The sequence below is a fragment of the Gopherus flavomarginatus genome, chromosome 9 (genome assembly GCF_025201925.1).
Source record: "Gopherus flavomarginatus isolate rGopFla2 chromosome 9, rGopFla2.mat.asm, whole genome shotgun sequence".
In the NCBI taxonomy this organism is placed as follows: domain Eukaryota; kingdom Metazoa; phylum Chordata; order Testudines; family Testudinidae; genus Gopherus; species Gopherus flavomarginatus.
In genome coordinates, this window is record NC_066625.1 from 10,959,781 (window position 1) to 10,982,111 (window position 22,331).

Sequence of the window (22,331 nt, forward strand, 5' to 3'; positions counted from 1 at the left end):
GAGTTTGACTGTGCCTGTATATTTCAGTGTGTGTGTGTGCGCGTGTGTGTGCATTTGTTTGTTCCCCACCTGCGCTGTCTCAACTTTGCCTGAACCCACATTGTTAACCTGCTCCAGAGCAGTGCCAGGGACCTTGGAGCTGATGGGCTGCTTGATTCTTTTCAGTGGAGGAGGGACATGAGGGTCTCACCCATTTCCTAATGAATGAAATCATTAAGCTACAGCAGCAGGTGAAGACAAAGGATGTGCAGCGCTGTGAACTCTTGGCCAAGTCCCGCCAGCTGGAGGATGACAGGAAGCAGCTGAAACTGAACAATATAGAGTTGCTGACCTTCCAGGAGAGATACAACAAGATGAAGGAGGAAAGAAACAACTACAATGACGAGCTGATCAAGGTGAAGGATGAGAACTACAACCTGGCCATGAGATACGCCCAGCTGAGCGAAGAGAAGAACATGGCTGTGATGAGGAGCCGGGACCTCCAGCTAGAGGTAAAAGAGATGCTCTGGATTGGTTTGGGTATAAAACACAGAGGGAGCATGAACTGTGGCAATTATGCTAAAGGTATGTAGAACTTGTACTTGCTTTGCTTATCCAGGTTAGAGCCTCACAGCATAATGAAATGTTATGCTGAGATGATGTGTATTAGTGTAAGATTCCCTGTGAAGGATGGGACTTCCCAGCATATGGAGAAAGGAAAAACATTGTTTTTTTCAGCATCAATAATATATTGGGGCAGTTACCCAAGTATGCACTAAGATTTCATGGTGGATTATCCAAGGGTTCCAGCATACCATGCTAGCACTGTATTGAGCTGTTGGGAATTAACCACCCCAAGAGCATGAAGTCTGTGTTTTTTGTGCACTCAACTAGAGGTGAGGGTGTCTTTAGAGAAGCGTATATACAGGGGCTTGATGTATTTTGGATAATTTTTTTTTTCTGTCTTTCTTTCTGCATTTCATTGGTTCCTGGGGTGTCCTAGATTGACCAGCTGAAGCATCGGTTGAATAAGATGGAGGAGGAGTGCAAGCTGGAGAGGAACCAGTCACTGAAGCTGAAGAATGACATTGAAAACCGACCCAAGAAGGAACAGGTTCTGGAGTTGGAGCGGGAGAATGAGATCATGAAGACCAAAATCCAAGAGTTACAGTCTATCATTCAGGTAAGCCAGAGGAGGAATTACGCCCCGTCCTCTTACTCTCTGCCTTGAAATCAGTACACACCCCCATTATACTGGTGGGAAACGGGGGGGGGGGGAGCTGTGCCCCCAAAACTGCAATGAACCCAATCACAAAGTTTGCAAAAACCAAAAGGTTGTACAGCCCCCAACTTTCTACAGATTACCCCATATAAAACAGATGCACAAGCAAAAAGAATTCTTAACCTAGTAAAGCCAGATGCAAATGCAGGGCTGGATTCTGCAAGGTGTTGAGTGTCTGCTATGAAGAGCTGAGCCCTCTCGATTCCTATTGAAATCAATGAGCCAAATCCTGGCTCTGCTGGAATTGTTTTGCCCCAGCTCACCAATGCAAAACCACTTTAGCTAGCTCCCCTAGATTCTCCTGGTGTAGGGTCTGCATAGCCAGTCCTATGTCATCACCCAGGCTGGAGTAAGGGATTTGACTGGAAAAAGGAGGCCTGGTCAGAATGTTTCTGCGCTCCAGAAGTCACAAGGTACTGAGACGACCTCCTTGTAGGTTATTGCAGAAAACTTCTCTAACTTGCACTGGGGGCTTCACCAAGGGTGGCCAGCTCCAGGTTTGGGGTAAGGGAAGGGCATAAAGGAGGGCACAGCCACCTTAGCCCCCCTTTTCAGGTGATGTGCTAAGCATGGCTTGGCCAGACCCCAGGATCTATCTCAACGTGAGAGTGCGCAGCAACCTTGCAGGAACAGACTTTCCTTTTTCGAATGACACCTTGTAAAGATTCTCAACTCATTCTTATGCTAGAGCACTACTGTAGCCTCTCTGGCAGTGCCTAAAAAGTGTTAGGGCTTGCCTACCCATAAACCACTATGCCACTATAGTGCTTCATGGAAGACACTACCTCTGCTATGTAGGCACTCCACCTTCCAGGGAGGCAGCAGGTAGATCGATGGGAGAATTCTCCCGTCGACCTAGCTCAGTTTCCACAGGGGATTAGGTCAGTTTAACTGCGTTGCTCAGCGGTGTGGGAGCGAAGTAGTTATACCAACCTAATTTCCTAGTATAGAGCAGGCCTTAGTTTTCTACAAGGTGAAGCTCAAATCTTAAAAAAGGTGTAATATCTAAGCTTACTTTGAGACATAGTCTAATCTGAAGACTCGTATGCTGTTAAAAAATTAACATGCTGATTATTAAGGAAATAATGAAATAATCACCAAAAAATAGCTACCTAAAAACGGGAACAAAACTCTCCCAACATAACAAAAAGCCAACTTATTTTAGAAATACTTATTTTATTCAGTAATCAAAATGTCAGTGGACTTTCCAACTTAGTATAAGTATTTTTAAAATAAATTTGCATTTTCTTGCTTAAATTTTTTGTCTTTGATTCCTGGTTTCTGTGGTTATTTTTGGACGCAATTTATTTCTCCCACAGTCATCTTGTTAATTTTAATTCCTAAAGGGGAAAAGAAAGTTTCTGGACATTGTAAAAATGAAGTATTAGTTCTAGGCAAGGGCATTGGTGGCTCTAGGCATGTGTCTAATATTCATTAAGCATAGTCATGCAAAGTCTGCATGCTTTAAAAATTCCTCTGCATGTTTTCTTGGCCTCTGTTCCTTGGCAAAGGGCAAACTCTGTGCTCAGTGGGCTGATTAATAGAGAGAGGTTTTGAATGCAGGGCCTGGAGCAAAGGAGCGGCTGCTCATTGTTACTGCATCCAAAATATATCAAATTATATCAGATCCAATAAAAATAACCCCTTCTCCATAGCCATTCTGACAGTGAGCTGGGCTTTGTTCAGCTTTCAAAACATTAACAAATATCCCACCCTTCTCCTACTTTCCGACTGCAATCTCATTTTCTTTTCTTTTCCTTCTACTGTCTGTCTGTGTCTTTCTTCTCCGCACCCCTTTGTTTCTCTCTTTCTCTCTCCTCCTGTGCTATATCTTTAAACCTTGTCCCCTCAGGCTGGCAAACGTAGCTTGCCAGATTCAGACAAAGCCATCTTGGATATCTTGGAGCATGACCGTAAGGAGGCGCTAGAGGACCGCCAGGAGCTGGTCAACAAGATTTTTTATCTCCAGGAGGAGATCCGTCATGTGGAAGATCTGAGAGACAAGGTGAGAGAAAGACAGGACTGAAAGAGTGGGATCAGATCTCTTTGAGGGATCTCTGATTGCGATGGCCAGTGATACCTGCAGGTGATTGCTGATGGAGAAGTGTGGTAGCAATTTGGTTCGGTCCTCACTTCCCATCCTAAGCAGTTCACATGAATCTGTCTAGGGTCATCCAGACCGGTCAGGTGCAATTCCTTCAAACCAATTATTTTTCATATAGACAACATTCACTGCTGTGGGAGTAATTTACAAGGCCCCATCAGCATCAGCTTGGACTGCAGCAGTCTGAGCTTCCTCACAGCCATGCCTTTTCAGCATGGAGCTACACTCTAGCCATATGTGTCTATGTCTTATGTAAGCAAATGAATAGGTTAGTGCGCACCTGGAGGTGAACAGGAATCTCTTCCGTGCAGCAGGGTAGCCCTCCCAATTACTTTGATGTACGCTTTTATTGATTACTCTGTGTCCTTTGCAGTATCTTGAGGAGAAAGAAGACCTGGAATTAAAGTGCTCAACTCTGGGGAAAGACTGTGAGATGTACAAGCACCGTATGACCACTGTGATGATACAGCTTGAGGAGGTGGAGAAGGAGCGAGACCAGGTATGTCACATTTGAAGTGGGGGAAGTAACAGTAAAAAATTGGATCTTCTCTTTCTTCTGTTTCTGTTGGAAGCCACCTCTGGGAATTGAAGGTAATTGGACCCAAAGTGTCACTATATTTGTTACATATAGTGGTTGGTATAAAAAAAGTAAACACTTGCTAGATAGTGACATTTGCAATACTGCTGTTATCTACTAGTCTAAGCATAGGGAGATTCTTTGAGGTTCTGTGGCAGCTCCCAGTGGGTGCTGACTCTTTAATGGCAACACAGTAGGCTGCTTATTAGTGTCAAGGTTTTTGGTTAGCACTCTGCAACATTTGCTGCCAACTAAAAGTTGTCATCCATCATCATGTTCATTAATACTATAGTGCACAGAGGTCCCAAACATTGTGCTAGGAGCTGTACAAACACCCATTAAGAGACAGTCCCTGTCCCAAAGACTGTGCAATCCAAATTATGATGAGAAGCCATGTGGTGCACATGGGTAAGCAGTGTTTTCCTTCCTCTGCAGGCATTTCGTTCCCGAGATGAGGCACAGACCCAGTACTCACAGTGCCTGATTGAGAAGGACAAGTACAGGAAGCAGATCCGGGAGCTGGAGGAGAAGAACGATGAACTTCGGATCGAGGCAGTCCGGAAGGAGGCTTGCATTGTTAACCTGGAGTGCAAACTCCGACGACTCTCTAAGGAGAACTGTCATGACCAGGTAGGCGCAGGGAGAGCTAGCTCTGCTCTCTTCTCTTCACGGCTCTGTCTCAGTTACAGCATGACGTAGAAGAGGATGGGATTTTATTTTTATTCCCGCTGTGAGCAGCAATGCTAGACTGAAAAAAGCAGATGAGGGAAGTTTCTTTTCCATTCAACTTCAATGGTGTGAGAAGCCCTCCAGGGCTAAGGGGTGGAACTTGTCTCTGCCACCTACATAGTCTCTCAGAGACTGGCCGTTCACTTCTGCTAAGCCTTGACACTAAATGGAAGAGGAGGAAATGTAGAGGGTGGATTGCTTGCATACTGGGGAAGGAAACTCCTAACAACTCTTTCTGAGGAGCGAGTTCTAATGAAGTTTGCAAATAGGTAAACTGGTTATGGGCCATGAATTAATGCTAAAGACGAACAGAAATTTCTGTGAATTTCAGTTTCAGTCTCTAGTTTGAGACCTGAACCACAATCTATTTGGTCAACAGACAGCGGCTGAACCACTTGAACTACAGGTATGTGGCCTGAACACCATGACAACTGAGAATGCAGGCCTCACTCGATCCACAGGCAGCCCTGCCAGATGTACTAGAGGGAGGCCACAGAAGTGGTGCTAAGCTTTTGGCAATAGCCTTCAGCAAAAGGTCACTAAAATCTTTCTTTTATCTCTAGAGTTTACCAAGGAATCTGCCAGTTACCATTATTTCCCAGACCTTTGGTACTCCTGGCCCCAAAGCCAATGGTCAGGAAGCAGATGACTCCTCCACTTCTGAAGAGTCAGCAGAAGACAATAAATTCTTCCTCCTTGATCAGTCTCGACTTAAGAGAAGAATGAACCTGAAGGGAATTCAGGTGTGTCCCAATCTGAGGCCAGAATTGTGTTGTTCAGATGGGTTGTGGAGGAGATACAGTCAGGCTTTGGGGGTAGGGGGGGGAAGCAATCAGGTTTCGCGGGACAATTGCTGCCCCTTTTCCTCCTCCTCTTTGCTCTCCATACTCGTGCTGCTCATTTATATTCTCACTGTGGCTTCAATAAAATGGATCTTGGCCTCCTTAATAGTAGTGAAAAAAGTACATCTTGAAAATTGGTTTAATGCCCTGAGCCCAGTATGTGTGGAATGGCTGATGCAAAATGCAGCTCTGATGGGAAAGCTGGCATCGTCTGGAAGGAACAGTTGGAAGAAATGAGCAAAATTAGCTGGCTAATTCAGAATTACATGAGCATGTCCTACCCATTCAAATATAAGTGGCAGCATGACTGAGGTCCTTGACTTCCCTGACTACTGGGCTGCCTGTGGCTGCCATTGCATTCATGAATTGTAAAAACCTACCATCTGAAATTGGTATAGAATGTCTGAGCTGCTCTTTCTCTGTGTCCCCATCTGAATTCTCTTTGCCTTTCCTAACCTTTCTGAGCCCCGGCTGTCTTTATTGCCAGGAGCAGTAGAAGTCCATTTTTTCTTTTTACCTTGCAAAGGGAGGCTTCTTGTATGAGCAGCCTGTTTAAACCAGTCACAAGAGACCAACTTCATCTTTTGTCATTCCCTTTGCAGAATATGGGAACTGCAGTGCATTTGGTGTTTAAATAAATCTTCTCCAGGCCCTGTTTGATGAGGGCACATAGGCTCTGCAGTGTGACAGAGGGGAAGGAAGGGAGGTGTCTGTTTTACAGTGAATGTGAAACATATCCTGAGTTGGCTTGATTTCTGTCTTCTTTCTTTCAGCTACCACGAGCTAAATCCCCCATCAATACAAGCAAACCATCAGATTTTCAAGGTCAGAGAGAGCACCAGCATCCCTATTGCCTGTCTCGGTCTGTCTCACCTAGTCCATCTGCGTCAATTTGTTCTAACAAACACGCCAACAGGGCGAACTCAGAACTAAACCCGAGAGACCCAAGCAGCAGTCTTCTTTTGCACTAAATGATGTTAATCGTCATTTCAAATTGACGAGAGGCTGTCTGATCATTCTTTCCATCCATGGTCACTCTGTAGACTGCTTTATCCTGTCGCATAGACGGTCTCAGCTTTCTAGCTACTTTTAACTGGCATCTGCTATCTGATTATAATTTTTAAAGGGACAAAATTAGACCTACTTTAAAGATCATCACACCATTCTCCTGCTTCTGAATATTGATGGAATCTTTGAGTAGGAAGGGCCCCAATCTACTGGGTCATCTAAACAGTCCCCTTATCTGTTGGCAAGCTGGAGTCCATTTTTAACTCTAATCCCCTGTTGATATTTATTTGTACATATCCATCAGTTAGCTGTAATCTCACCAAATTATCATGTGCATCTTGGCTGTCTGAAATTTCCTAGTGCCCTGCATTTAACTAACAGACACTTAACAAAAAGAAACGGTTTGAGCAGGGAATATGTGCATTATTTATGTGCAGGCGGCATGCTCAGCATTGTACTGAGTAGAATGGTAGAAGGTAGAAGAAGAGATTGTCACTGCTCCATGCCTACATGTTAAGCAGACAATCAGTAGAGCTCAGACACATAGTATGTTAAATAAGCAGATGGATTAATCTCCACCCATGGAGCAGATGACCAGCTCCAGCTCATTCAAGTTTTTATATAAATAAGACATTTCTTTAATTGGTGGATTAATGTTCATGAATCTCATAGGAGAAACGTGTTTTAAAGAGGGAGTTGAATGAGGGGCTCCCCAGAAGTGTGCACATTCCTGCTTTAGCACATCTCCCAACAGGAAAGAGTGATGGAATCAGAAGGCAAAGGAGAGCTTCCTCAATCTCCCATTCAGTAAAGAGAACGAAGGGGCAGACAGAAGATAAACCCGAATGGGTGGAAAATCCTACATGTTGTTGGAAATGTGAGGAAGAGTTTATACTAAAGAGGATCTAATATAAATATCTCTGCTGTCTGTCTCCCTCTCTGCCTTTGCCTTTGTCTCTGTCATTTGTGAGCACAGCAGTCAGAGCACAGGATGAAGATGGGGCTGATGCCAGCAGCAGCCGCACAGACACCAGTTCCTCCAATCCTGTTTCCATCAATAATTCAGTCAGCAGCTGTGAAGTTGGCAAAATTGTAAGGAGCCTTCGGGTGCCCCATGTTTGTCTGTGACCTTCCCTATAATGTGATTCAGAGCTCCCACAACCCAGCACTAGTTCTGCACTAGCAGCTGAGCTGCGATCAAACTCAGGGCCCTGTGACGAGCTCCCTAATCCTTTTTACCGGCATTTTATTAGAACCATGTTATTAACCTTTCCCAAAATCACATAACTGGCTTATGTTTATTTAAATATATTTCAACAGGACTTCACGGGGTATTTACAGCCTCTCCATATCTCATCTCTCCATTTAACACTTAGTGTGGGAGGTGGAGGCCTTTCTTCAAAGGCTGCTTTGTAATTGATTTTAGTGGAACATTTGAAATTGTATTGGAGTTTCTCATGCCCTTCATGTCCATAAGCAGCAATGGGTCAGAGAAGGGGCACAGCTAGCAGCTGGTAATTTCTGCACACACTAACCAATCCGTTTCTGCAGTAGCCCCCTAATCTCCCAAGGCAGACATGCCATTATACACAATGTGAGCACTGGCACAGCAGGGATAGTTAGAGAGAATGATTTTGCAGAGTGTTGATAAAAGATCTGATGAAGAACAAAACACCTTTGCCGGAGTACTGTAAGAAATGCTGCCCCCAGGAAATTAAAAACTATAGTCTAGACTAGCCAGTGCGGGACCCTCTGCCACTCATAATAAGCTCAGCTGCCTTTATAGGGATACCCTTTACTCTGTTAGTCAGATGCACTGATGAATTACGCTGTCTTGATTAGAGTGCAGTTTAGAATAGTTTATGAACTGGTGTTATTAGTTTATTTAGAATGAGCAGACATGTATTTTCCTTCTTTTTCTATATCGTCTGGTACATGTATTCACAATGCAACATATGTCCCACTTAACAAAGTTAAAGCTAAAACTCTGCAGTGAATCAGCCACTTGCATTGCCACATAAGACCATATCATGTCTACACCCAATATGTGCGCGCACACACACACAGAGAACAGTTGGAACATACAGACATGTGCTCATGTGCATGGGACCCTGTGACCATGGAATGAGTTTGTCCTAGTCCATGTTAGATGTAGACTAGCAGTAAAGCACCAACACTGATGACTTTTCAGATGAGAAATGCATAGGACACTTAACACGGATTTTCTTTCTTTCTTTTTAAAATAAAAGCAAACCCTGAGAAATCGCAACCACAGTATCATGTCCACCACTCCAGAACCTCCAGGAAATGACTCGATAGTCCGACGGTGCAAAGAGGACGCTCCTCATTGCAGGTGGGTATCTGTGTTGGTGAAAGATGGATAGAAAACGCTGTTAAGCCTAGAGAACTAACTGTGCCTCCTACCCCTTTTAGTCCTTCCCAAGGGCACCCCTCAGGTGGCTGGCCTGGCTTCCCACACCTCATTCTGGGTGGAACCCCATGGTCCAGCTAGACTCAAACTGGATGCATGACTCCCTGCCATGTTAGTGACACAAGCCCAGCTTGGTTTTGGCCTCTGTAAGAATTTCCCTTGGGGAGCCTGTGACAAGCATATGTCTGCAGTGATACAGAAACAGCATCATCAGAACAAAGCTTTCTTTATTCCTTTTTCAAAGGTGTGAAGGGCATCGAACCCAAGATTAAAACAATAAAAAGCCCCTACACGCATGGGTAGGATGGCCACTCACACATTCCTGGAGTAGAGGACATTCTGGTATTTCTGGGAACAGCACGGGCCTGCTCTCGCTGGCATGACCCTACCCCTCTTGTTGTGACCTCAGGTGCATGGTGCAGGCCAGGTCACACCGCATGGGGGTGCCGTTTTGAAGAGTGTGCCATCCTGCTCCTGCTGGCGTGACTTCTCTCACACAGTGCATGCGACATAACACTGGCAGAGGCAGAGCAGTGCACTCTTCATTATGGCATCTCTCGTCTGATACCAGACAAAATGACGTGTGATTTAGTCTCAGTACTGGCCGGGGGACAACGATTTAGAAAAGCAGGACTATCTGGTTTAAAACCAGACGAATGGCCTGCTTATGCATGGTTATCATTACATCTTTGTAAATTCCCCTCAGCCCAACTCTCTCCATTTCTGGCAGTGGGGAACAGACTGACCGTGCTGCAGTTTCTACTGTGTTTGCTAGCCTGATAGCTTTTCACTGACACACTGTGAGCAGCCTCTCCTAGCTCCCCCAACCCTCCGCCCTTTTCTAAGGTCTTTGAGGGGAGGGTCCCCCTTGATTCCAGGCTTTAACCTTGGGAAGAGTAATCCATTCCAGTCTGGATGGAGCCAGGTATGGGGGTATTCCCCAACAAACCTTATCTGTGTCATTGTTTTACCAGTCCTTCTTGGTTCCTTTAATTAAACTCCATAGGAAGTACCTCCATCATAACCAAACACACAGAAGCCTGCACGATATTCATTACAAATAGTACAGATACTGCTGATGTGCAGTTTAAGTTCAAACTTCCTTTTAAAAAAAAGAAAGCAGAAGTCCTGGGACCTGATCTTGATATGTGTTTGTATTGGATTGTAGCACCCTAACTGCTACTATTGTTGTCACATCAAATATTGGTCTTTTATGAGGAAATGCAAAACACTGGTGTTCAGGACGCACTGTGGAAATTTGTTTAAACTTTATTTTTATTATTTTTATATAAAATATAAACATATAACAAAACAAAACATATATCAATGCATGCACAACATGGAAATACCATATAAATAACACAATTCAGTGTTTATTATTTGTAAAACCTGGAAGAAACAAACCAACCAACCAACACAAACCTGAACCCATAGAGGTCATGCAGGGCATTAATTTTTAAATGACTATCTAGATAAATAAGTGAGAACATAACCTGTGAGTACTGGGGACTAATATATATTGAACTGCTAACGAATGCAATAGTTTCATGTGTGACCAATTTTTTCCAAGCTTTTCTATTAGACAGAGTCATTTTTTCCATTAATGCAGTAGCGGAGAGCTCACTAAGCCAGTCTGTGTGTGCGGGAGGAATTGCAGATTTCCATTTTCTCAAAAGAACTCTTTTGGCTATTAAATAGTTACTGCAATCCATTTCTTCATGTTAACTAGTAATCCCAACTCATCCAGCACTCCTAAAATCAGTGGAAATTTTAAAAAGGGGGAAATACAGAAGTTAAGGTTCTTTCTAAAATATTAACTTTGGTACATTGCACAAAAGTAGCATTTTTAGTTCTATTTTTCTTCTTCAGACCTAGTATATTACATTTTTGGTTGTTTCATTGCATGTTTACTGTAAAATGTACAACATGTTGCCGTAGGTACTTAATTTTTCACATTTCCTGACTCTCTTTGGTTTAACTGTGCCCTCTTTAAGTTGTGCTGTTGTGGGGGCCAGAGGGTTGCATGTGATCACTGTTTTTGTAAAGGCAAAGGAGAGAGAATAGGCAATAGACTGTGCTTTGGTAACATTAACACAGAAATGGTCCCAAAGAGGTTCTGAAGTTCACACCTCATTGAGGCAAATGGGGTGGAATAGGAAGCAGAGTTCACATCTCTTTGAGACCGTTTTCAGCATGGCTGAGCTAAGAGGAGAGAGCAGCCCATCTGTGTACAAAGTGTTGGCTGTGTGTCAGCATGTGAAAAAGGGAGACGTTTAGGCCACTGCGTTGGGCTGCTCCAGTTTTGGATACCCAGGCTGAGACAGCTTGGCTCTAGTTTTCAGAGGAGCAGAGCCCTTGTGCATTTGAAGTCACTAGGAGCAGAGGGTGCAGCACCTGTTAAAATCAGAACCAATGTATCTCAACCTGGGCACCCACAATCAGTGGCCATTTTTGAAAATTTGTCTTAGTTTTTTCAAATGAAAACTTAAAATTTGCAGAGTGCAGTGAAAACTATAATGCCATCTTAAAAATCATGGTATTGCCATGTTTGCAAACCTTTGGACCCATGACTGTCTCCAATTCCAGATGTTAAGGTGCTGGGGTTTTTTTTTTGCTGCTGTTTGTTGGTTTGTTTGTTTTTTGGAGCTGTGTGTTTGTGTGAGAGAGAGAGAGAGAGACTCTCACATTTCCTTCATGCACGCTGTTCCAGCAGCACGTCCTGTTTCTGTCTGGCAAGACAGATGTGCATAGTGTCCAGCAGAGCAGAGGTGTAGCCTTTTTCTGCTGAGTCAAAAGTCTTCATAAATGTCCCTGGAGCATGCTCAGAAGTAATTTTTCAATAGCTTACAACTTTGTGATTAGCCTGCCAAGCTTTTTTCAAACTTGTTCATTTCATGGACATACTCAAAAACTATTTACATGCTACGTTTCAGGTTTCACCGTTCAGCTGTTTTTGAGTTATCTGTGTGAAAATGAATTGAGGCAATTTATGATAGTGGGGAACAGTGGTTGGGTCTGTTTGTCCCTGCAGCATCACATAATTTAAAATGAGTTGAACTGATTTTCCCCAAACGTTCTGCAAAAATTCCCTTTTCACCTTGGATCTAGTGGAGAAAATGTCAGCCTCAAAGGCAAGAATGGGGGGTTATCATTTAAACCAATTTGCAGTCTTAATTGCAGCATTTGCCATAACCAAGCTGCTCTAGATATTTAGCCAATTGGATCACTCAGCTGGCTGGACACAGTTGTAATAACTGGGCCTACACATTTACCTTAATTGTGAGTTCAATGGCAAAAAGTGAACGAAAGTTCATAAAATGTCACAATAACCTATAATAACAAATGTTGGGGAGAAAAGATGTGATAGGGAGACAGACTGAATTAGTCTAAACAAACGAGCCTTCTAATATAATTCAAGGACTGTTAAGATCATGCCTGGTAAACAAGAGAAGTGTACGACTGGAAATTAATGAACCAAAGTTGCTGTGTTGGAAATTAGGCCTAATTGGTGGATAGAATAATGAGGGGATGGGCTATTCCTCCCATCATTCCCTTTTGGGGTCCTTAAGAGACTTTGGGGTTGGCGGGGTAAGCTGGCTACCATAAAGCTCGCTGATTAAAAGACAGAAGATAGCCTCACCATCATGGCTACCTCTCCCCCTATTTCCTGAGACCCCTGACCTTTATCATCCTATCCTGAAAGATGTCTTAAGTGGGCCAACAGAGAGGGACCAGATAACATCACCATCTCCACTGGCTCCAGCTAATGCCAAATACAAGTTGGGTGTGAGACTTGGTCATCTCCTGTGTGTCCTTTTCCTTTCCCACCTTATTTCTTCTCTTTCCTATCCTCTCCTTTTCCTTCTGTCCAATAAGGAAAGCCTATTTCCAAAATGGCAACTAATGAAATCCCCTAAATAGCCCAATGCCGGTACCAGTTTGCCAGGTCTCGGAGTGACTGATACGACCATGTGCTGGGCCTGTGTTTTTTCCAGCAGCGAGGCTGCAAGTCAGAGTCAACACCAAAAACGGAAGCTGCATTATTTTTAATCTTGGCTGATCTTCATGATGAGCAGCATCTTACTCCCTCCTCCAGAAGTCCCTGTGAAGTCACCTATTGTGGAGGAAGGTGCTGTTTGGTAACCGTAAGGGAATCACAACCTGGACCCTTATTTTTATTTTTAGTAAAGATGTCAGCAAGACCTGAACCGGCTAGTATTTTGTCATGGTGCCTGATCCAACTTCCACTGAAGCGATGTATCTTACTGATTTCAACGGGATTTGGATTGGGACGATGGTTGTGGAGTGGGAGGTTCTGCACATAGCCGGGTACACCCAGACATTCCTCTGTTTTCACCAGACATTCCATTGTCAAAGGTCCCTCAGAAAGACCCGTGCAGCTGTGATAATACTGCAAGTGCACTTCAAAGGTATAACCAAAATACATCATTTGTATTGCTCTACTTGAAGTCCTTCCCTTACATTTTGGACCTAGTGTGGAATAAAGCCCTTTGCAGTCTGAAGCAGGTATTATGCATGCACTGTATCAAAGTGTTGAAAAGAAGAACTGAAATCGTAAGTGCAGATCAACCAGTTCAGACCACCAGAGACCACAGTTTCCTTCCACCTGTCAGAACCTTCATTACCTCTCTGTTAACACTTCTTCCTTCTGAAACTTCCTGCTGCTTCCCACGCCTCTCTCTCCTCCACAGGCCTCTCTAGATAATGTTTCCTATGCAGCCTTCCTGTTTCTTCCCTGTGCCACATCTGTAAAGCTTAGTCTGTTGGCGCTGTCCTGCTGTTTCACCTGCCACCTCCAACAACTTCCTCCATCACAGAGCTTCCCTCTGTCACTGTCAGACCCTACCGATACCTGCTGAATTTTGAAAAGTAACAGTTTCTCTCTCTCTCTTTGTTTTTTAATTCCAGCCTGACTGAGGAGGACAATGACAGCTTTTGCTATGATACTTTGGAACTAGATGGTAAGTAAGGGGAGTCCGTAACCTTAGCTATGAGCCATGATCATGCTTCCTTAACTCACCAGATTCAGATACTATCCACCAACCCCTATGATCACATAAAGGTGTAACACCTCCTGAGTGTGGTGTTCTGTCCCATCTAATGACACCGAGACCACTTAGAGAGAGATTAATGAGTCTGCTAAAGCCTTAGCTAACAGCCATGTGGCTTTTAGCTCATGCAGTAGAGGTTCATGCATTTAGCTCCTGAGGTTTGCTCCTGGGATATGTTGGTGTTACACAGGGTTGGAGGAAGGAGGATACATGATATGCACTCGTTTTCCATTATCACAGGCAGAACTGGGATAGGAGAGGAATGTCTCACGTTCACTGACCTCCATTAACGCAGGTAGAACCTCAGCAGGGATATAAAAGACTCCCACCCTCACACCTTTTGGAAAGTGTAACAATTAAGACCAGATCAATCCACACAAGATTTTCTTTTTTTCATATGGAGTAGACCCCAGTAGGTGAGAAGTGGGAGTGAGCCGAAGCTCTGTGCTGGGTTCTGCCAAATCCAGGGACTGTAATAAATTAATAAATAAGATGGGACACAGAAGCACAAACAAAAGCCCAGGTTCACGCTTCAGAAGAGGAAAAGCAAGGTGGTGATTAATGATTAGAAGGAGGGAGGAGCTAATGCTTGAAGAAGTGGTGTTAGGGAGGGATTTGATTTGGAGGAGAGGGAGGGCATTTGGCTGGTGAGGACTAGGTGACCGTTCCAGGCTTAATAGTCAGCATGACAGAAATATGAAGCTGAGAGTGACTTAATAGACTTTGGATGAGGGGGATTTTCATTCCTGCCTCCAGGGGTGGTGGATCCCATTCCCTGCTCTCAATCAAAATAATATATCTCTCCCCCATCGCCCTGCCCCAGGCTTGCCCTGGGATCAGCTACGTTTGCACCTTTCCCCAGTCTCTGTTTCCTCATGGCATCCGGAATTCCTTCTGATTTTTGTGTTCTTTTTCAGATGACAGTCATGACAGATACTCCCATGGAGCCCCCTCAGTGCACTCCTCCTCATCCTCTCACCAGTCTGAAGGCATGGAAGCCTATGACCTTGAGCACGTCAGCTCCATTTTTAGGAAGTTCTCTCTGGAAAGGTATTTTGGGGATGCTGTTTTATTTGTCCAAGGCTGATCTGGGGGTAGAAAGGCTACCCAGGGCAGGGTTTCCATCTTTAAATGCAAGATATTAGATCACTTCATGAATATCACCGGATGGGATATCGTATGACATGGTGATACCACAATGTTGCATGGGCAGTTCGCTTCCTTTTGCCCTCATGTCACAGTGCAGCAACATGACATGTTATGTTGGGACCATTTATCCTTCAAACTGAGGCTGTGATTGACTATCATGACTATCTCAGAAAAATCAGGAAAGTGATCTGAAAAAAACAGCTTCATCCTAGTGACCTTGTTGTCTCACTGCTGTTGGTTACTAGACACTGTGCCATTACGCATCTGAGGCTGCTCAGTCTCGTTTCAGCATTTAGGAGGTGCCCAGATGTTGCTCTCTAGTATTACTTACGTAATATTGTAGCAGAAAGGACAGATTTCTCGGGGGTCATTAGATCCTAGTGCTTGATAAATGTAGAACGCTCATTTGCAAGCCCTGCTCCCTCCCCATATTTGTCCTGAGTGGAGAATTTCTATTTTGGTCCCAGACTAGTTGAGAGAAGCTGAGAACTGCATTGTCTAAGCTGTTGATTTGTTTCATGAACACAGACCTTTCCGTCCTTCTGTGACATCTGTTGGTCGCATTAAGAACTCTTGCCACACTATCCAGCGCATCACACTGAATGGAGACAGCCTCAACTCAGAAATCACTCTGCTGGGGGGAAATGACAAAGGAAGCTTCATCAGCTCTGTCAAGCTGGGATCCCTAGCAGAGAAAGCAGGCCTCCGGGAGGGACATCAGCTGCTTCTGGTGAGCATTAAACAAACAACAAACAGTGTGTGCTTATTGCACTAATCCCCTTTATTTCTTTTTTCTTCTTTCAATTATCTAGTAATGACAAAACAGGAGCATCTCTGCAGCCAATATTCCTACATCTTTAGATCCAATCGGGAATCCTGCTGAGCGTGTCTGGAAGTGGGGGTGTTTGTGGGCTTCCCAGACACCTGCACATTTACAGCTTACAGTGACTCCAGCTGGAAGAAGCTGGGACAGGAGTGATTGCTCCCTCCTTTTACACCCTTCCTTACAGTGATACCCTTTGGAAAAGACTAGCACAGGAGTGGCTGTGAGCTTTCCCTGTCACCTCTGTCTTGTGTGTTTACTTGTTTGTTTGTTCTCTCTTGTTCAGTTTGTAGAGGCTGGTAGGAGGCAGTGTGCTGGGAGAGAAACAGAGCCCTGATTAGGCAGCCAGACAGTCAGCCAGCAGCACAGGTGCAGCAAACAGAGCTGTAAACAGGGGAGTTTGAGTGGGAGTTGGTAAAGGGAGTATAAGGGTAGCGATGTGTGGTCTTCTGATTTTGATCTGGTGTTTGTGTGTTTGGGTCTTTGTGTGTTTGTGTGTTTGTTTGTTTGTTTTTTTCCTTGACAGGAATTTAGGCAGGAAAGCTATGGCAGGTACAGAGGCAGCAGTGGTAGTGAGCCAAGCCATGGAAGAGACAATGAAGATGATCAGATGTGGAAGCTGTGGAATGTACAAGATCCTACAGCGGGAACCTGAAAAAAATTGTTTCTATGAAGTTCCACTTGATAGAGCTGATGGAAGAGAAGATCTGAAGCATGGAGATGTGGGTGAAGTATGGTGGAGTTTTGAGGGGGATTTGAGCAGATGATGGAGCAAAGGCAAGAGGAGGCTGAAGGGAAAAGTCAAGACTTGCAGAGGCAAGCTGGACTGAAAGGACTCAGAGCAGAGCCTGATGGGTGAGGAGAGTGATCAGTGGAAGCATGTGACCACAAGAACCAGGCTGAGGAAAAGACTGGCTGGTGAAGGAGAAATAGAGCTCAGGAACAGGTTTGCTGAGTTGGAAAATGAAGAAGGGGCACAGCAGGTGGTCGCTGAAGCAGGGAGGGCAAGGAAGAAGAGAAGAGTGGCTAGTCCTACAAGAAGAGAGGAAGAGTCAATGGAGATAACCGGAGTTCAGAGCCCTGCAGGATGACTTGCAGAAGATTGTAAGGGAGAATAGAAGAAAAGAGGACTCGCAGCCAGAAAGAACAGGAGGAAGACCGGAGAATCACACCATTACCAGGAAAAGGCAGGTCTACATGTTTAGGGACTTCCTACTTAAAAGAACAGACTGGCCTGTCACCAGAGCTGAACCAGAGAACAGAAGGGTGTGCTGTCTGCAAGAAGCTGAGATATGGGATGTGGATTTCAGGCTAAAGAGGATCCTAATGGAAGCAGAAAAGAATCCACTGATTATCCTTCATTTGGGAACAAATGACACAGCTAGATTCTCACTGGAACATATAAGGAAATGGAGGCTCATGTGATGATCAGAGGGATTTTGCCTGTCCCTAGAGGAGGAGAATGAAGGCGAGACAAAGTTATGATGATCAACAGATGGCTCAAGCAGTGGTGCTGTAAGGAGGACTTTGGGATGTTTGACCATTGGGAGTCATTCGTGGACAGAAGACCATTCTCATGGGATGGACTCCACCTGAGTAGGAGGGGAAATAGAGGTTGGCACAACTCATTAAAAGAGCTGTAAACTAGGAACTCAGGAGGAGTTGGTTGGGAGAAGCTCATGTAATCTCCATGTCTGATTTTAACATTAAGAGGAAGGAAAATCAAGTAAGAATGAACACAGCAATGGAGAAAGGAATGGCTAATATAGTTCCTATTTTTTTAAAAAGCGGGGGGAAGTAATCCAGGAAACTACAGGCCTGTTAGTGTGACCTCAATTGTATGCAAGGTCTTCGAACAAATTTTGAAAGAGAAAGTAGTTAAGGTTATAGAGGTGAATGGTAATCAGGATAAAATACAACATGGTTTTACAAAACATAGATCTTACCAGACCAACCTGATCTCCTTCTTTGAGAAGATAACTGACTTTCTAGACAAAAGAAATGCAGTAGATCTAATCTATCTGGATTTCAATAAAGCATTTGATACAGTTCCACATGGAAAATTATTAGGTAAATTGGAGAAGATGGGGATTAATATGAGAGTTGGATAAGGAACTGGTTAAAGGGGAGACAACAACATGTCATACTGTCAGGCTGGAGGGAAGTTATTAGTGGAGTTCCTCAGGGTCGATCTTGGGACCAATCTTACTTAACAGTTTTATTACTGATCTTGACACAAGTGAGAGTGTGCTAATAAAATTTGCAGATGATACCAATTTAGGAGGCATAGCCAATACAGAGGAAGACCGGAATATCATACAAGGAGATCTGGATGACCTTGTAAACTGGAGTAATAGAAATGGGATGCAATTTAATAGTGCAAAGTGCAAGATCATGTGTTTAGGGACTAAGAACAAGAATTTTTGCTATAAGCTGGGGACTTTTCAGTTGGAAGAGACAGAGGAGGAGAAAGATCAGAGGAGGAGAAAGATCTGGGTGTACTGGTTGATCACAGGATGACTATGAGCTGTCAATGTGTTGCATCCATGAAAAATGTTGTCCTAGGATGCATCAGGTGAGGTATTTCCAGAAGAGACAGGGAAGTGTTAGTACCATTACACCAGGCACTGGTGAAACCTCATCTGGAATACTGTGTGCAATTCTGGATGTGATGGGATCCCCGGGGTGCAGCCTGTGACCATGGGACCACTGTTCCCCCTGATCTCTCTCCAGCCCTGGGTTGCCTCTCACAATGCCTTGCTAGTGACCAGCAGCAAATCCCTCCAGGGGCTGTTATCACTCAGCACAACCACATGTGGAGACCCAACACCTAGCTAGATTGCATGAATGCTCCCAGAGCCACTCATGAATCACACAGAGAAAGGCACCAGAGTCAAATCCCCCCAGCTCCCAGCACTGTACCTCAGGAATATATGGTTTTGCACTGCTCAAGATGAGCAGTTTACAAGGTCATCCAGATCTCCTTGTATGATATTCCGGTCTTCCTCTGTATTGGCTATGCCTCCTAAATTGGTATCATCTGCAAATTCTTTGAGAAGATAAAGTAGCCTTTGTATAAAACCTGAGCAAATTTACCACACACTTCAGGCAAACTCACTGGTAAAGATAAACAGTTAAACAAATGTATTGGTAAACTCACTGGTAAATGTATTGGTAAACTCACTGGTAAAGATAAACAGTTACACAAAAGATAGATTTTAAGTGACTATAAGTGATAGGCAAAAAGTCAGAGTTAGTTACTAAAAGAAACAAAATATAAGCACACAGTCTAAACTCTCTACCCTGTTAGACTGGGGAACAACTAGACTAAGCAGTTTTTCTCTCCCCACTGGATATTGCAGTCCTTAATATACTGATTTTCCCTTGAATCTGGGCCAGTCTCCTCTCTTGGAGTCTTCAGTCTTCTTCCAAGTGTCTTGGTTGCTGGCAACATAGTTGGGGGCAGGAGAAAGGCAAAGCATGGGCCTGCTCTATTCTGTTTTATAACCTCAATCCCATGTGCTGGGGGAACACACAAGTCCAGGCATGTCTGGTGGGCATTACTGAGTCTCTAGGCAAGATTGAGCAATTCCCATGGTGTGGTCTCATGCAAGTGAGTCATTCAATTGTAGCTCCCTTGCTGGACAATGGTTGTTGATGAGTTGATTGACACTGCCTGGGTGTTTGGTTACTTTCCTTGCTGTTGCATCTGAGGAACTAATATCTGGCAGATTCCCCAACTTACAGAATGTTTTAGTGACAACCATACAACACAATTCTCACAACTTCATATGCATTAATGATACGCTTATATGGATAGAGAAATGACTTTCAGCAGATCATAACCTTTCCCCTGATACCTTACAAGGCATGCTTTATATGTAAGATCACAAACATATAAAAATGAGGACTATGGAGGTTACAGGACACTCCCCCAAGGTATAGAATATCACACTTGATATCCCATGTTTAAGAAAGATGAATGCAAACTGGAACAGGCTTACTAGGAGGATCTGAGGAATGGAAAACCTACCTTATGAGAAGAGACTCAAAGAGCTTGGCTTGTTTAGCCTAACCAAGAGAAGGCTGATTGTTCTCTAGGAATACATCAGAGGGATACATGCCAGGGAAGGAGAGGAGTTATTTAAGTTAAGTGCCAATGTGAACACAAGAACAAATGGATATAAACTGGCCATCAACAAGTTTAGGCTCGAAATTAGGTGAAGGTTTCTTACCATCAGACGAATGAAGTTGTGGAAAAACCTACCAAGGGAAGCAGTGGAGGTAAAAAACCTAACTGGCTTCAAGACTGAGCTTGATAAGGAGGTAATGGTATGATGGGCCTGCCTACAATGGTATGTGGCCCATCTGCAACTGCCAGTAGCAAAAATCCCCAATGGCTGGAGATGGGATACTAGATGGGGAGGGCTCTGAGTTACTACAGAGAATTCTTTCCCAGGTATCTGCCTGGTGGGTCTTGCTCACATGCTCAGGTTCTAAATGATCACTATATTATGGGTCAGGAAGGTATTTTCCCTCAGGTCAGCTTGGCAGAGATCTGGGGTGGGGGGGAGTAGTGAGGGGGGTTCGCTGACTTCTGCAGCATGGAGCGCACATCACTTGCAGGTTTAAACTAGTGTAAATGGTGAATTCTCTGTAACTTGAAGTCTTTAAATCATTATTTGAGGACTTCCAGTAACTCAGCCAGAGGCTAGGAGTCTATATCAAGAGTGGGTGGATGGGGTTCTACAGCCTGCAATGTGCAGGAGGTCAGACTAGATAATCATGATGGTCCCTTCTGACCTTAATGTCTACGAGTCTATGAGCTGTTATCCTTAAAACTGTTATACCCAGTAGCCACTTCTGCCTGGAGAAGCTGTCATTGTGGTAGTTCTGTGTTTTTGTTCAGCCCCATGGCTTGTGCACCATTCCCTACTATGATTCCTGCAGGAACTGGACATACTATGAGCTTCCCCCCACCACCAGCATTCCTACGCCCTTCCCTATTGCTGCTCTTGATAGGAGAAGCCGGGAAAGGAATAGCTGCTGGCTTACCCTAAAGCCACCTTCCCTATACCATTCCCAGTAGTGACTCCTACTGGGGAAACATGGATTATCATGGAGTTACAGTTCCGTCAACTTCTAGAATTTCCAGAGGCGAGAAAAGAAGCTACAGACAAATCATTTAAATGTAATTGCATTGCTAGCAAAAATAGGCAGGTTGTTTAATCTAGAAAGAAACTACAGAATGTAATGGATGGCATAATTGTCTCACACACTGAGCTCACAGCTAAGAGTATCTCTTTCATCTAGCTGGAAGGCTGCATCAAAGGGGAAAATCAGAGCGTTCCCTTGGATACCTGCACAAAGGAAGAAGCTCACTGGACAATTCAGAGGTGCAGTGGACCAGTAACACTCCAGTATAAACCAAACCATGAAGGTAAGACCTAAAGTTTGCCTCATCACAGATTGCCGAAATTCTAGTTAAGGCAAGATTTACACCAGTGTAACTGAAAGCAGACATAGCCCATACATCTGTCATTCCAAGAGTCTGGAGAGTTTACTGTGTGGGTCATTGGAGACAATAATCACAATGTGCCAGATGATTTTTGTGCACTATTTTCTGTGATGTAACATGGTGTGCTACATTTTCTTTTGCACCTCTGAAGTCTGATTTAACAGTTACACTTTGGAGTTTACCTTGTTTATTCCTGTTGCAGTTTTATCTTATCTTTAACGGCTGAAGCGTGCATGATGAATGGAGTTTGGTTTTGATGATCATGGCTTGTAGCAATAATTTGGTATTTTGGATTAAAAATTACATTCCCAAACCCATTTTTTACTCGTGTAGCTTTGTTGCCCCCTTCTTTATCCTAGTCAGGGGAATTCAGTTGTATAGGTCATGCTGGAAGTGATTTCTTTGATTTTCCTTTGATGTTTAAGCAGAAAAGAACATCACCCTTTTTTGAGCACCACTTGGCTGCAGATAAAGCATGTTACAGATTGTGGGAGTGCCAGTTACAGCTGTTAATAAAGCGAATAGCCTGCCATTAGACCACCTGGTAGAACTCATGTTATACTTGCAGGATGAAGTATAACAGCTTAAGCTTTTCAGCCTGTGTCTTTGTTGGGAAATTCACTGTTTTATGGATGATTTGTATAAAACCTACCTGAAATGATGTTGCCTGAATGTATCCTTACAACAGGAATCTCTTATGGACTGTGATACCTGCAGCGTGAGCTGCTCCCAAACCATTCCAACTATCACTCTATCAGTATGAATTTCCTCTCAGAAGTGCCCTGTCAATTTAAACTAGGATTTCAGTGTGGTGAAC

At 43.9% G+C, this 22,331-nt stretch overlaps 1 protein-coding gene across 1 annotated transcript in view; it reads left to right on the top strand.

The window, feature by feature from the left end:
* Nucleotides 1-22,331, top strand: part of CARD11 (caspase recruitment domain family member 11) — a 70,612-nt gene that overhangs the window by 35,432 nt on the left and 12,849 nt on the right. Inside the window, exons 4-16 of the mRNA XM_050966281.1 lie at nt 166-491; nt 983-1,162; nt 3,114-3,266; nt 3,739-3,864; nt 4,378-4,572; nt 5,235-5,414; nt 6,287-6,338; nt 7,498-7,613; nt 8,771-8,874; nt 13,882-13,934; nt 14,942-15,074; nt 15,702-15,903; nt 21,310-21,436. Coding sequence (XP_050822238.1) covers nt 166-491; nt 983-1,162; nt 3,114-3,266; nt 3,739-3,864; nt 4,378-4,572; nt 5,235-5,414; nt 6,287-6,338; nt 7,498-7,613; nt 8,771-8,874; nt 13,882-13,934; nt 14,942-15,074; nt 15,702-15,903; nt 21,310-21,436 — 1,947 coding nt within the window. The remainder of the gene's footprint in view (nt 1-165; nt 492-982; nt 1,163-3,113; nt 3,267-3,738; nt 3,865-4,377; nt 4,573-5,234; nt 5,415-6,286; nt 6,339-7,497; nt 7,614-8,770; nt 8,875-13,881; nt 13,935-14,941; nt 15,075-15,701; nt 15,904-21,309; nt 21,437-22,331) is intronic.